The 16,080-nt window shown below is 38.6% G+C and overlaps 1 protein-coding gene across 1 annotated transcript in view; it reads left to right on the top strand.

Annotated features, from left to right (window-relative positions):
* The first annotated feature begins 327 nt into the window (after nucleotides 1-327).
* FAM53A (family with sequence similarity 53 member A) overlaps nucleotides 328-16,080 on the top strand; it is a 49,660-nt gene continuing 33,907 nt past the window's right edge. The window contains exons 1-3 of the mRNA XM_009815474.2: nucleotides 328-569; nucleotides 7,185-7,239; nucleotides 9,514-10,313. Of these exons, the coding sequence (XP_009813776.2) occupies nucleotides 492-569; nucleotides 7,185-7,239; nucleotides 9,514-10,313 (933 nt within the window). The 5' untranslated portion in view covers nucleotides 328-491. The remainder of the gene's footprint in view (nucleotides 570-7,184; nucleotides 7,240-9,513; nucleotides 10,314-16,080) is intronic.

Below are 16,080 nucleotides of genomic sequence, written 5' to 3'. Positions count from 1 at the left end.
GGGAAGGCTTAAGTCTTTCCTTCTGCCTTGGTTAAAAATCCTAGGTAGTATCAGTTTAATAGTAGGAAACAGCCAAATAATACCCTGATCTTTACTATGTATGGGTCTCATCTCCCTTCTGAAGTTGTAATGGATGAAATCTCAATAGGAGTATTCTTTCGTGAATAGACATGTAATCTGAAATGTCAGGCAATAGCATTGGTCAGAGCGGTATACTTGCAGTAATGAATGTTCCAAACACAAGTCCTCTTATTACAACACTAATTATGATGTACACTAGAATTTTTTCTGACTTTTTCCTTTTTCTGCCCCAATTTTACAGAAAATCAGACATGATACACTGACAGCATTTGGAAATAAACTTTGGCAATAAGATGGAAGCATAAATCTCAAGACTTTAAGCCAAAACAGAAATGGCTCATGAGTATTGAAACAAGAGACCGAAGAGCCTCCAACACTTCCGTGTGAGCAGTGGAAAAGGAACAACTACCATGGTAACACTAATAACAGAAAAGCTGCAGAACCAGAGCTTGGATGATCTGACATGTAAAACATACAATATTAATCTGGTAAGGATCTACCAAAATAACATGTAATAAATGTGACATGCAAAGTAGAATAGAAGTAACTCAAAATTACTTAACAAATTCAAGAACGTAGATCAGACAGGACTCAGCTATTCAAGTTAGGACTGGTTTGCAAGGTGGATGAGAGTTGTAAGGGGGGGAAAAAGTGAAACTTCAATGTATAGTCCTTCTTGAAGTGATGCTTTCTTATTTTAATGATCTTTTTAACATACAGCTTCATTTTAAATAATTGGTGAAAAGCCTTAACAAAACAAAGTGTTCTAATGACTGAAAAGAATTATCAAAACTTCTCAGGAGTCCTTCTTGCCTAACAAAAACCAGAAGTTACCGGTATGTGGTGAAGTTTTCTTCACTTCATATAGCCAAGTGCTTGATATCTGACAATGGTGCTTACTTCCAAAAATCAGTGACCACCATATAGGTAACTATCAGCACGGGGCAGAAGGAGGACAGGTCATCAAGTAAATACAGTTGAACTGAAAGTCAGGTTACTGACTACCAGGCTGTTGTGATGCTAGTAGATCCTTGCTTTATCAGTGTGTCAGATGCCTGGTGCTCTGAAATATTTTGTAATTTTTACTGGGTTATTTTCTGCTCGTTTAATCTGTGGGTCCATGGTGTGGTTCAAGCATGCTATTCAGACACTAAGGAATCTATTCTCTTCACGTCTCACTTGTAAAATGAGATATTATCTACTCCAGAGTGAGTAATGCAAAATAGTTTCCCATGAATTTTGGGTGCCCACTTGAGAACCCTGAGACCATGTTCTTCATGTAATGCACTTGCCTTGTTTCACTGATTTTTAATTGGAATGGCCCCCTTCTGTAGGTCAAGCTTCAGGGTACCAATGGGACACCAAAAAAAGATTAATTTGACTAAAGGTTGAAGTATTGTTCAACTCTAGTTCTGTTATTTTTTTTAAACATATAATGCAAGCATTGAACCTGAAGCATGTTCAGTTACTTTTACAGTAAGATTCTGCCTCTGTTGTAACTTGTACTTGAGTAGCTGAACTGCTTCCTTATTTCACAAGCCCAAACCAGGTGAAGCATATGCTGAATGCAGTGGAGTTTGTGCACAAGCACCTGTGATTCTCATGTGTGCAGTGCTTGACCCTTTGTACAATAAATACTTTGTCCAGTAAGGATGTCTAATAGTAGACATCAATCAAGTGGTTTTATTTTTAAAACTGTAACAGGTCCATTTAGAGTTCCTCTAATGATTTACTTGTTTTTACTATCTTTACCTTAAATATGTGCTATTCTTGAAAGGGAGATAGAAGGTCTTGGAATGATGTTAACTCTCTTAAAATAGAAGTGCTTACTCAACTTGCATGTGTTTCAGCTAGCTTGATGAAGCACTTGGGATACGCATTTTGTAGGAGAATCTGCTGTATTCTTGAACTGGTGAACTCATCACTTACAGCTAAACTCTGGGCCTAGGTTTGAGCCAATGATGACTTGTAACCAGTAGCAGTGCTTGCCTCTAAACCTGGAGTGGCATCTTGTAATTTCTGGTTTTTGAGGCACTAAAGTTTGCATATATTTGGAAACTGAGCTGCCCTTTTACTGATCGTCACTGTAGGTTTTGGACCAGAGACTTGTAAAGGCGGAGAAGGATTTATTACTGCTCTTACACTGTGTAGAGTCTATGCAGGAGTGTGTTGGCATGTTGTAATATGTTGTAGGCTGGTGGTTTTTATTCCTGTTCTGATCTGTACTTTCAATAAAGCATGAAAAAGAATGAGTGGAGTGGAAAATGGCAGATGATGTCTCATCAGTGGTTTTGCCCTCACTCTTCTCCTGCTCCTCTCCTCCTTTAATCTGTCAAGTAATTGGTTTTGTAAATGCTTTAGTTACTGCAGAAAATGGTTCTGTTTGTACACAACAGCAGCCTGAAAAAGTTTAGAAATCATGAAAATGAGGTGTGGAAATAGAGAACCAAGTGTGAATAAGTGTGCAATCCTAAAAAGGATTCACGGGAGCAAATGATGGCTTCTTGAATACAACATGAACCTAAGATGATAAAAAGTACACTTTTTCGCCTAGTAAAGACACCTGCTAAATTTTAAGGGAAAAAACAGCTAGTGGGGGTCTTGCTCTAGCACGCTTAAACTTTTTGGCAAGGAGTTCAGGTTAATGCTGTAGTTTCTTCTAATAGCAACAGCAATTTAGAGCAATTCTTAAATGGTCTTGCCTGCACCTTTCATTACTTGTGCTGTCACAAAGTTCTGTGGGACCATGTGGTGAATCATCTTGTAAGCTGATCAGGGATTAAGACTAAACTTTCTTGCCTGGGTTAATGTTAACCCTTATCAGTTTCATGGTGCCTTTCACAGTGCACCTGCACTGTGGTCATCTTGGCACAAGTAGATAAAGTAACTGGGGAAAAGCTATTCTGTAATACAGCTCATAAATGAGGGCTATAAAAGAAAGAATAGCTCTTTCAAAGCTATTTACCTTCCAGCTAGCCAAGCCGGGTGTAAAGACAACGTGTATAGGACACGGTATGCTTTTTCATTTGTGTACGCTGTATGATGACCAAGTACCTCTCTTACCTGTTGCCTGAGTATGTTGTAAAATAATACCTGTAGCTTCTTTTACTGCTTGGTTAAACAATATGCTAATTTTCCAAGCTGCTGTAGTTCATTTGGCCAGTGCATGCTCAGTTATGTTGTACAGTCTTGTGCTGTACCTGCCTTCAAAGAAACCCCAAATGATTGGGTTTCCTGCTGGAGAAACAGGAAGGTTGACCCAAGCTTTTGTCTCAAGTGGGCACTGTAGCTCACAAGGTAGAATAGTATCCCTGGTTGGTTGACTCTACCTCACAACAGTGATGTTCTGCGAGGATGTTACGGCCTTCATGAGTTGACAGCATTGTTACATCAAATAGTTGGTCTCTATTTCCTTGAACATAGATCTCTTGAATCTCAAGGGTCTTGAAAGTTTTTCTGTATGTTCTGGCTAAGCTTGTACTTCTTTGGTATTCATGTAGAAGCTAGTATTGGTTTGTGAAGTAACAGTGTGTGAGATGTAAGACTTCAAGGTGCGGTATCAAGAAGGAAATGAAGAAGTCATTCTGAAAATAGTGGGAAGGATAGCACAGACTGCGAAGTTCTTAACGTAGTAGACTGGAGTGTACATAGAAGAATAGCCAGAATTATTTTTGTTACAGTTGAGTTTTTGCTGGCAAAGAACACTTCTTAAATTAGTGATGTAAATTATAATTCATTGCCAGTCTCACTTGTGTGCCTCTTCCATTTACTCAGTTCATGACTAGGTGTCTTTAATTGAATATTTTAAGGAAAGAACAGCTGCTAAGGCTCAGTAAGCCAACTGAAACTTGCAGCACTGTCCTAAATGTCATACCATGCAATTCATTTCCTTTTGAGCATAGTCTCTCCAAATACAGAAAAGTTCTACTTTTGAACAAGTATTTCAAAATAGACCCACTTTCATAGACCCACTTTCTTGCATGAAGCAAACAATTCCAATCCTAGGTGAAGCTTGTAGTTTCATTGTTTTATGTGTCTCTGTCTTAATGTGCTTTTTTTTCCCATGTAAAGTTCTGAAGAGGCATCAGATCTTGGTGGGTTTTTAACATCTATTCAAAAAACAGCAGTTGCAAGATGGGCATGCATGACCTCTTGAGTTTCCTCTTCAGGAAAATGACCTTGTTGAATAATTTGGCCTTATTCTAAGGAAGATTTCCTTCACACAGAGGATAGCAGACTTCCCTGTCAAGGTTCTTGGCAATCGCAGTCTCTTCTTGAGTATAATCATTAAAAAAAACCCCAAAAACGCTTCATTCGGGAAGCTTCAGGTAGAACACAGCACAAAGGGAATGAATGGGGGAGGGTGGAGCGTAGCCAACCCAGGAGAGCTGATAAACTGGTTCAGCGCCCTGTTACAGTAATATCTAGTGGGACTTCTGCCATGTGCTGTATAGATAAAAAGATCCTCCCTCCTATAAACAATTTACAGCCTGATAGAGTCTACTCAAGTTTGGACTTCCAAACATCATTAAAATACACTACCAGATAGTGTTTCCAAGTATTTTTAGTTTCAGTTATAGAAAGCCAAGTATATATCATAAAGGAGATTCTTTACTTATTCCCTCCTTTGTCACCCCTTATTTCAGTGCCCTGAGCTTTTACTGGAAATGGTGTAGCTTACTGTCCCTTTTCTGCATATGATGTCACGTGTGACATTCTTAGGGTTTTTGGTCTCAATCTCCAATGAATTAAAGTTTTTTGTAACTTAACAGGATTCTGTATAAATGATCACTTAAGAGAAGAAGTTGTAGTTGTAATATGTCTACTTTCTCATAGAACTGAGCACTGACTTCACTAGAAGCTGATCAGAAATAGCTCTAAGGATGGGGTTGCTGTCTGCGTTAGAGAACACTGCAGTCATTCTCTGTAGTACAGATAGTCTGTGTGTATGTAACCCCACTTTTTCCATGCCCCTCTTCAAAAATGCTTTCAGTGCTTTGCAGCTGTCAGATGTAGTAGTTTAGTCTCTACCTGATGGACAAGGCTTTAAGGTGGTTGAAGTGCAGGTAATTAACTCAGGCATTCATGAAAAGGAACTGCTTAAAGATGTATTTGGCTGAAAACTATTTGTAAAAACTAAATATCAGTCTAATAATTGCCACATGGGATTGTCCTCGAGGATCTGTTCCTTCTAAGCATCCAAGACCTCAGCCTGTGTGAATAGTCTTTTAAACATCCCTAATTATTATGTTACGATTAAGTCATTCTTACTGCCCTTTTCCATGGGATTCAAGATACATTAGCTTTAAGACTTTTTGACATGGAATTCTGTTCCAAAAACATATCATAACTATTCCAAAAACCAAATCATAGCTATTGTCTGATAGTTGAATAGGTTGGTATTGCATTTCATTTGGGGAAAACTGGAGAGGGAGGAATTTGCTGAAAAACTGTATCTTTTAATTCTCTTTGTTTCTCCTTCAGGGACAGCTGAAATGTAACTATTATGTTATCTTAATGTGCTCTTGTGTTCTATATGATACCTTAGTAGCTGTTTACAGTAAATGGTTGATACAGCTTTTTAAATATGTATACTATATAACTGGCAACTACTTATGGAAGGCAAACTAGTAAAAGTGATTGCTGCTCCTGCTGTCAAGTTGCAGACTTCAGATGGTTTGAATAGGGCTAATTAACTGCAAATTCTATAGACATTCAAACTTGGGGTTCTGCTGTTTACTTAAAGTAGCCTGCTTTAAAAGGAAGTCATAAATGCATCTACAGATGCAAATGTAAAGTAAAAATCAAACGGCTTGTCTCATATGTAGAAGTTGATTAAAAAAAAATATTAAAAACCTGATTGCTGTCCCATCCTTTCATCTGTTCCATTATTTCGTACCTCTAAAACAATAACACCAGGGGAATATTACCATAGCTTAGTGTTTGTATCTTATGTCTGGGGCTCAAGGATATAAAGTTGTCACTAGCACTGTGTGCTGCTATACAGCAAGAAAGAAAAGCTTTGTAGCCCAAGGATGTTTGTTTAAAAATTGACTTTGTATCTGGAAAGGAAGTGTATGTACAATGCTATCTTTGGCTATACACAAAAACCAATGTTCACATAAAATGTGTTGCTCTCTTTTTAAAGCAATCTTCCTCTCCATCCTGAGGTGGTGATGGGGGAAATAAATAATGACCCTTAGGCTCTAATGGAGCCTTAACCATTTATTTATAACTTCTTTATAGGACACTGGATAGCAAGCTCTGTTCTTTGAGAAATCTAGACCCTTTAAGAATGCCTTTATAGTAATATTTTCTAGGTACAATTGGTTAAGAAAATGGAAAACACTCTGCATGCAAACTTGTCTTACTGTGCAGATACTACTGATGAAGCGTAACCATAGATTTTGAAGCCCTTTACACACAAACCTTGTTTTAAGCATGGCATTTAAATTGTTTCTGAGTAGCAGTCAGTCACCAATAAACTGATTTCAAAAACTGTCAGTCTGCAAAAGATGATTTTTGGATAGGAAAGATTTTATTAATGGCTTTTGTACTTTAAAAAATAAGAAAACATTTTGCTACATACTTAAGAAAATGTAAGATACTAATAAAGCCTGATTTGGGCAATGGTCATTCTGGGGACCCTTAAGAGATTGTATATTTAATTTAGATAAGGCTATTCCTGTCTCTTAGTTTAAGGTGAAGTGTTTTACTTTTTACCCTTAAGATTGACAATGGAAATGCAATTGTCAGACTGTAATTTCCTCTCCACTGAAATGAGAATTGGATCAAAGCTTTTTCATTAAGGGTGAATTATTGCTCTTAATTTTGCAGTTCATTCACGTGGGGTAATGTTGCAACTCTTGAAACAGTTTGATACTTAGCAATATATCAGAAAACATTACAAATGGCTAGATGCCAGAGATTTTATTTATAAAGATCATCTGTTCAGGAATTTCTTCAAGATACCCAGCAAAACCCCGTCCTTTTCACGTGCACTGTTAAATGCACACACAGGGAAATTGAAAACTGCATGCAGTTTTTTGAGGTGTATGTGGACTCTTTCACACAGCTAAAACTTTTTTTCTGATTGATTTCAGTACTCATCTGAGAAGCTGAACAAAAGTGGCAGCTTGTTTCCTTTCGAAATCAACGGTAAGTTCTTCAGAAACCTTAGCTGTGTTTTACTGAGGTAATTGGTATAGCAAGCAGCCTTTCTTTTGTAAATAAGGTGAGGGGGATGGAGCTTGCTGTTGTAGAGCCTGCTGGTTTAAGCTGGTCTTTGAACAATACTGGGAATAGCTGGTTGTTAGTTTTGTACTTGTGATCTGCTTTGCATAGTAAAAGCCCTTGCAACACACTCTTTCTGGTTCAGTATCTGCTATGGTGTACAGATGCACAGCAATGCTGTTTTTCATGCTAAACATCTCGTCAGGTTCCTCAGCTAGTAGAACGCTCTCACTTTATACACCTTCTTACATGCTTTGCCACACAGACTATCCAGCGTGATGCAAACCATAAGTTGAAGTCCAGTGCCTTCATACAAGTGTTACTTGCTCTTCTCCTCCTTGGTCCTATTCTAGTAAGAGTAAGTTGTATCTAGCAAAAATAAAAATGCCACTTACTGATACGTAAACTCTGTACCGCTTTATTAAGGGATGGACTTGAAATTTGGCATGTTCTGCCATGTCTTTAAGCATGGAGGATTTCTGTTTGCTCAGTGGGATTCCCCGAAAAATGTGAATCTTGGTTTGTGTGAGGTTGCAAAGGGAAATGGTATTTTATCGTAAATACCATTACCACGTAAACAATTAAAACACATGCACAACTCTTCACTCTTTTTTTTTACAGTAAACTTTAAACCAGCCTCCCAGCATGGGAGAAAGCTTCCTAAAGATTTTTAAAAATCAGGCCACTCCAAGCTAGCAAATTGTCCTACAGTAGATGCTAGGAGTTTCAAACATTATCTGGATCCCATTGTGTTGGCTGTTTTACTTGCATTGAATTATGGATGGTCCCTGCCTTGAAGAGCTTACATGCTTAAGGCAAAGCACAGTATGTGGTTGTACCCATCTGAAAGAATGGAAGAGGAAGGACAGAGGAATTCTAATAAAACATGTTGTTTGAATAGGCCAGCTGTCTGCACAGTTAAATGATTTTGAGACAATAGGGTGTTCTTTAAATAAGATCCAAATAAACAGGATAATCCATGACATACTTTGGGCATAGAACATGTACAACTATTTGGGTTTGCAACTTTTAAGGCTACTCAGCAAATCTTTTATCTGTTGATTACTCTAAAACTTAGTTTAGACAGCCAACTGTAAGAATATACAAATACTTAATGGTTAGGCTGTATCTAGGTTCTTGAAATAGGTATAGGGGAAAAACTTGGTATTTTAAATATTCTTTCTTTAAAGCTGGGATAAGTGAAACTTACTTGGCTAATTGGTTTAAATTAGCAAATTTTCTAACCAAGCATGAAGCACTGTTAACTGGCCAACAGTTTTGCTGCTTTTCAATTTGCAAATCCAAAGTCTGCTGTAGTTCTTCTTACACTTCATTGTATAATGTGGAGGAACAGCTGTAAAATGTGCAGAATGTTCTCAAAGAAATGCTTTACAAAAGAGTGAGAGGCTTCGCTGGCAGACTGCTTTTAACCCAGCATTGCCACTTCAGATGAGAAGTTGTGCACTATGGGTTATGTCTGCATTCACAGTAAAACTTGCAGGAGGTTCTTAAGGGATACTCCCTTTATTTTATGCATTGAATTAAGATTTTTTTTCCTACACTTTGAATATGAGTAAAAAAAAGAAACAACCTGCAGTCTGGCTTTACTTTATACTGTTTCTAATTTAAAGTAAAGCTTTTCACACCACAGAATGTGAACGCCCACCTCTGAAACTTTTCTTTAGTAAGGTATTCTTTATAGAAAAGCATAACAGCCAAATGAAGGACAGCAGTCTATGAAGAGATTATCCTGCTCTTTTATTTAAAAAAAAAATCCCTGGTGGGTTCTCACATTACTTGTTAATCCATTTTGGTTGTACCTTAAGTTGTTCACTGTTACAGGTTTTAATTGTGGTATAGAGTATGCACTAGGAAGCAGGTAAGGAAGCTGTCCCTGTTGCTTGGTAAGAAGTACAGTGCTGTAATCTTTCAGCATACAGGAAGAAGCATTAACAAGGTACATACATACTGGAATGCCTGGATTGGCTCCTGAAATACTTTGGTCTTCATGTTCTTGGAATTTTCTATCTTTTTAAAAATTAATATGTAACTATAGTGTGAAGTTTTGATTAAGAGCTGGGTATTTGTGGCTCTTCCTTCTAAGCTTGAGTTTGATTCATGGTTTTATATTAAACTAGGTGTAAAACAAATGGTCTCTTTCCTTTGCATCTTTCACCTGTATCTTTCTTTTGTTTTCAGAAGAGAGTCCTTGGAAAGCTTTAAATGGGGGTTGCCCAGTCCAGACTGACACAAGGAATTCAGCTTACCCTTTCCCAGTGTGTCCATTCAGCACTGGCACTGCCAGTAATGGTAGTCTGCAGTGGCAGCAGGAATCTTCCAATACGTCTATGGTGTCAGGATGGATAAGTGAATTAAACCTTAATGAAAATTCCGGTCAACCCTTGGCACCACCAACGAAACGCCATTGTAGGTCCCTCTCTGAGCCAGATGAGCTGGCTCGCTGTCGGTCACCGTGGAAGCCTGGCAATTCAAAGGTTTGGACTCCTGTGTCAAAGAGACGGTGTAATAGTGGTGGTAGTGCTACTTTGCAACGCTGCAACAGTCATGGAAGTGCAACCTTACAGAGAAGCACAAGTATCAGTCTGCCACAAAACATACTGTCGCTAAATAATGTCTTCACTATCACCAGCTTCAACACATCACCAGTACCCAGACCTTCCTCTGCCAGCAGCGGGTTTGTGGACAGTAGCGAGGGCAGCACAAGCTCAAGTACCCGCTGGAATTCTGGAGGCCCTTGTGACTTTAACCCAAGGCGCCGCCTCTCCCTCTCCCAGGAGCACATCACCGAGACAGGAAATCTCTTGCCTTCAGCCAACAGCACTCCCACCTCCACACCCGAGCTCAGCCGGCGTCAGGGCTTGTTGAGATGCCGCTCTCAGCCTTGCGTTCTGAATGAAAAGAAAAGCCGGCTAAAGCGCAGACGGGAGGAGGATGTACGATGGAACAGACCATCATTAGACTTTTTTAAAATGACACGGGTGAGATTTTACTTTCCTAAATGTGTGAAGGGAACTCTTGCAGAAAGGCTATTTCTAGATAAGCTGAACTAACTTGTAGTTGTTACAGATTTGCTTGTGTTCTTGTACTGGTATATATCACCTTCAGTAGCATAGCAGGCTGCTTATACTTGCCAGTGCTATACCCTATAGCAACTTCTTTAGATTTTGCTCCCAAAGCTCAGTTCTTGAAGTTCAGTCTACTTGATATTTCTTACAAAGAGCTACGAAAAGATGTTTGAAGCAGAGGCCAAGGAAAAATGGCTTGGTTTTAAAATGCAAGGAAGCCATGGAGAAGGGCCTGGGTAGACAGGGTAGCCAAAAAGTTATGCTGCTGTGTTCCCAGAGAACAGCAAGCAATGATTTCTAAGTCATCTTGGTGCAAATCTGTTTGGTTAAGCCTCCCCTTACAGTTTGAGTAAAAGCTAAATAAGAGCAAGCAAACCCTTATATAAATGAATTAAACTGCTAATAAGCAGTCAGAAATAGAAACAGTGTTCTAATATGGCAACTGCAGGTGCTCCAGCTCAATGGAGAGGTGTCTTACCCCAGTTATTCAGAATTCTACTTCCCTCCTCATGTGAGAGTAAAGGTGCTGATTTAAAAAACTAGTAAACTTCAGTTCATGTCTGTACTTTGCATGTAATACAAATGCATGTACACAGCTCATTTTTCAAAGCTTCTGTGTCCACAGAAACAACTGCTACAGTTCAAAACTGAAGATGCTCATTTAGTTTTTATAGATGTAGAATTGAGTCTTGTGTTATGGTCAGAGAACACTTTATGCTTGTGAGAATATAACTCTTCTGCCTTCAGTAGAAGGCACCAGACTCGGGAGGTTTGTGTGAGTAGATCTGTTCGGGGTAGAGGAGAGGAGGCAGTTTGAAGAAGTAGCAATAAAAATGTAAGGAAAGGAAATAGTTCTGCACCAGTGTCCCTTCATTTGATGCATTGTGCAAAAGAAAGGCTGAATAGAACGAGATGCTGGCTGCGATGTTCAATCTGTGGTACCTTGGTATTAGTAGGCTTTACATAGAAATGCGTGGGAAAAATACTGGTAAGATAATGGAACTGAACGGTCTACTGTGGGATATTCACTGAGTTAACTAGTTTATGTCTACTTTGCTTAGCTAAAAGTCTGTATGATGGCATCTGTTCTTCTCTTATACCTTTGAGATAACTTACGTAGAGCTTAAAGGATTTTCTTTAAAAATGTGGCTTTTTTGATGAAGCTGTGGGGTACGTAATTGGTTGGCAAGCCATACAGAATGATTTGCTGGCTTATTGACAAGGTGGGTGACCAGTTCTGTTCTAGATATGACTAGACACTGAGTTTTGGTTAAGAGGCAAGCTTACTAGTTAGTTAATCAGATCTTACCTGTTTCTCTGTGTTAATCACTGCTGAGATTAGTTTGCTAATCTACTCCAGAAATATTAGTGGATTTGCCTTTCAACTGCCCATGTGGTTTAATGCAGGTTTCTTTATTTAAACTGAGTGTAAAATTTAAAACCTGCTCCTTTTTTGGCTATACTTGCTGTTTGCGTTCTTCAAGCTCTAGAGATGCAGTATTTCCAACTGGCAGAATAGTTTCAGTTGCTTGGATGTCATACCTTGTAAATAATCCATATAATAGTGTGTATGCAGGAAACCTGATATAGCCCATGTCTATAGAAGTTTTTTGCCTGTTTAGATTTGCTGCTGAACTGAAGAGTATATGAGACTAATATTCAGCCAGTCTTGATCACTTTTTCCTGTAAGACCTATTTTGAAATGATGTTTTTGCGATAAGCTGAGTAGTTTATGCAACAAAGTTCATTCTACAGTGTCAAGGCCTGATGGGGTTTTTTTCCAACTGTTTCAGTAGAATTTTTCTATAAAGATACTACTGTGTGTTTAATCAAAGGCACAAAGTATAGTTTGGAAATACATCAGTTTCCAAACATGCTAAACTTTAATGAAAACATGTTTAAAAACTAGGCAACTGCTGAAAACATTTGAAGTAAAAATTTTCAAGAAATGTTGGGTTTTTTGAAATGACAGCTTCCTTATCCATTACATTGTTAGAAGTCTTATATTTCTTCATAGCCCACCTTCTCCCCATGCCCCAAATCCTGGCAGATGTATATGCTTTGAAACTCATGTTGTGGTCTTAAACATTTCTCTCTAACCTTAAACAAAATTACTGCTGTGCAAGATATTATAAACTAACACTACAGAAGACTTGTTTTAAAGTGTCATACAAGGAGATGTGGATGTGTCCTATGTCTGCATCTAGCTCAGTGAAGAGCAGGACTACAATAAGGGGAAGTTCAGTAAGACCTCTCTTTCATGTATCATGATGGCTCCTTATTGTTTCCAAAAATACTTCTTCTGTGATTTCAGATTCACTTCTAAGTAGTTTATGAAAACCCTATGTTGAAAACAAATGCTTTTAAGGATTTTTCTTCTAAGCTTTACTGCAAATATCTTGATGTTCTCAAGTCTTCCTAAAAAGCTAAACTTAACATAGTAGCTCAAAACCAGGTCAGTAATTAAATAATTAGCCTTGCTTGTGGAGAACTTAAGTAGTTGACCCATGTTATGATAGATCTGAAGGTGCTGGGAAGGGAGAGTTCTTACTTTATATTGTGGTGGTATATTGGAGCCACAGCTGTGTGAAGAGGGGAGTTTTGGGTCTGCAGCCATTTCTGCCAATGCTCTGGAGTCCTGAGAGGTCAGCATTGAGATGCCTGCCAGAGTTTCTCATCTAGGACTTCTCTCAAATCAATATTTATCAGAAATAAATTATTTATTTACTTTAACCTGAAATAAGTGCTGTTGTATCTGAATGAAGATCTTGAATAGCTGTGGTTGGGTGAAGCTTTAGAGGGAGAAGGCGATGAAAGGTGGTTTTAGTTTGGGGTTTTTTTTGCATTAGTGATCTGTTTTTTGCTAGCTGAGTTCTGGAAAGTATACTTGGTGGCTGCTGCTTCAGTCCTTGCTAATTTGCTAAATATACGTGCTAGAAAATAAAAAGTCTAATTCTGAAAGCAAATTTCCCATTGTCATTGCTTTTTAAGCACAGAGTTCACAGGTGAGTAAATTCAGATTAATAATCTAACCTTATAAATGATCCTTAGTTTCAGTACTTGTTCATGGCTTGCTCTTTCCACTGTTGCCTCTTTAATATTCTAATTTGTGCCTTTGTTTAAAATAAGAAAAGAAATTGGGCAGCTCTTAACACCATAAACTGTTTCTTTCTACATACTTCAATTTTAATTTTTCTTCCACAGACCTTCACACTTTATTTCACTGTACTCCCTCTCTGTTTTAGATTTTATGCCCTCTTGGAAAAGACTATGCCATAATCTTCAATTCTCATGGAAAACACTACATTAATATTCAGTGAAATGAGTAATTCACATACGTAGAAATAGATTGAAATGATCAGGCAGATGGCTGTACACCACTGTTTAGCTCTCACATAGTGCCAAATTCTGGAAGGATCTTTTTCTGGACTTGAAGCTGAAAATACAAACTTGTGAAACTTCAGACCTTCCAGAACATGAAGACAGCTGTAAAAATAAGTGGAAAAGACTGTAGGAAAAGATAATAAAATATGATAGCTGTTTTCAGCCTCTAAGGACTCAAAATTACTCTCTGTTCAGTTATGTATGCAAGAATAGCTCTATGAGTTGCGGAACTGCAGAACACAGTATCCATGCCTACTTAGTATTTGTTCAGTTGCCCAAATAAGAAGCTGGCTCCAGTGAGGATCGTCGGTCTTCCTTCACTGCAGCAGAAATCTGATCACGCTGGTGTTTCAAGATGACTACATGGCAAAGAGCCTCTTTGGACTTGCGCTCTTCTGCAGCTCATAAGCTCTATCACAGAGGCTGCCACAGAGTAAGTAAAGGTGGCATTTAGACTGGTAACTGCAGTAGGAGGTTAGACATGCTTTTCAGTAAAGAAGAGTTCTTCCACCCCAGAAAATTGCTGAGCTTTTCCAAATGTTCTGCTTCATGAATTAATCAGTTGATCCTGAGGTGTGACAAGTAAGGAACAGCCAAGAGGTTGCACGTGCTTTTCAGTGTGTAAGCAAGTTTTATTGTGGTAGTAAGGTTTAATTCTGTTTCAGATCAAACACCCCACTGTAGTTTGAAGTCCTTCTGGTGTTTAATGTTCTTGTGCTATTCCTCCCCCAATGCTGTGGCATGGAGTTGCCAAAAAATAAAAATATCTTGGTATCCTGCTTAAACAGAGAAGTTTGGGCATTCTAAATAGTTAATACAAAATAGGTGGCTTTATCCAAGTAAGGAGTAGTTTCAACTATTCAGTGCTGTGGCACCTCATGCATTAACTTTAGATAAGACAACACAATTAAAAGTTTTAAGGGTCTCTAAACAGTGAAGGAACTCGGGGACTGAAGTTGTGATTTCCTAGCACAGGGTGCTTCTGCCTTCTTAGAAATGCTTTGAAGTCATCTGGATTTTATACTAGTGCATTTTCTTGGTACTGAGAGAGATCTTAAGTGCCACACCAGGTCAGGCCAAACTCTGTGTAGCCTGGCACCCTGCCTGACAGGGAGCAGCTGCGTTGAGGCATGCAGGAGCAATGAATGTGCAACGGGATACTTCCTCCAGTGCAACGGCCTGGCTTCTGCCAGTGTACATCACTGGTTCAAACTCTGATAACTACCAATAGATCTATTTCCTGTTGATAATCTGGTTTTTAACCCTTTATCTTGGACTTCTGCGATATTCCACAACAGTTTAATTTTTGTAAACTCTCTTCATCATCACCTTCTCCAAACACCTGAATGCTTGATTTATTTTCTTTCTTGGAGTTTAAGGTCTTGAATCAGCAAAACACTTGGATAACTTTGATCTTTAAAGTAAATTGAGCTTAAATTGTCTCTGCTTTATGATTATTGACTTTATGCTTCAGGTCACAGTGATGTAGTGGATTTGTGGAGCTACATAGCAAGGAGGGCTTCTCACAGAAGGTAGCATCTGAGTCGTAAAGACTTGTCAACCCTGGCCAAAACAGCAAGACTAGTATCACTTAGGTATGAGGATAAGTAGAAGGCTTGTTGATAGTGATTTCCACAGCAGTTTAAAAATGCACACAAAGTAGGTATGAATGGTGGGGTGGATATGTTTCCCTGAGGGTGTGATGAGGGGGCAGTATTTTCTGAAGGGCAGAACACATCAGGAGAGCTGCGACTTTTCCGCTGCTTTCCCTGCAGAGGCTTTCTTAGTAACTCCTGATCTCTCATGTGGAATCTCTGCATCCACTTACTTGAATTTTACTTTGTGTGGGCCAGTTTGCAGAAGCCAATGTAAATAGATACAAGGGTGAGATGTGATACTAATTATTTTATTTAAGTATGTAAACCAGGGTAACAAAATTGTGGTTGCTATCCGAGAACTATTAGGCATTTATTTTGTTTTGTTGCTCATTGAGGTCACTGTAATGGTCAGTATGCAGACAGATAGATGAATTAGCCATACTATGGCCTCACGAAGTTAAAGCAAAATGAGGTCTGAAGCATTCTCCTTAATTCTTTGTATTCTTGTTGTCTGTCTAATTTCCAGGTATGCCCTGTTAGGTATAGTTACAGTAGATTTGTTTGCTTTGATTATGCTACAACAAAGTGGATTAATGTTCCTAAGCTGCACAAGCAATGTCACTGCTATAAGTAGAAATCAAGCATGGACATAGAAAAGATGGTATCATGCACATGAGTAGTGTAGTGAAGTAGCTGTT

The sequence above is a fragment of the Gavia stellata genome, chromosome 5 (genome assembly GCF_030936135.1).
Source record: "Gavia stellata isolate bGavSte3 chromosome 5, bGavSte3.hap2, whole genome shotgun sequence".
NCBI classification, from domain to species: Eukaryota; Metazoa; Chordata; class Aves; order Gaviiformes; family Gaviidae; genus Gavia; species Gavia stellata.
This window is presented reverse-complemented; position numbering and strand designations above follow the sequence as displayed.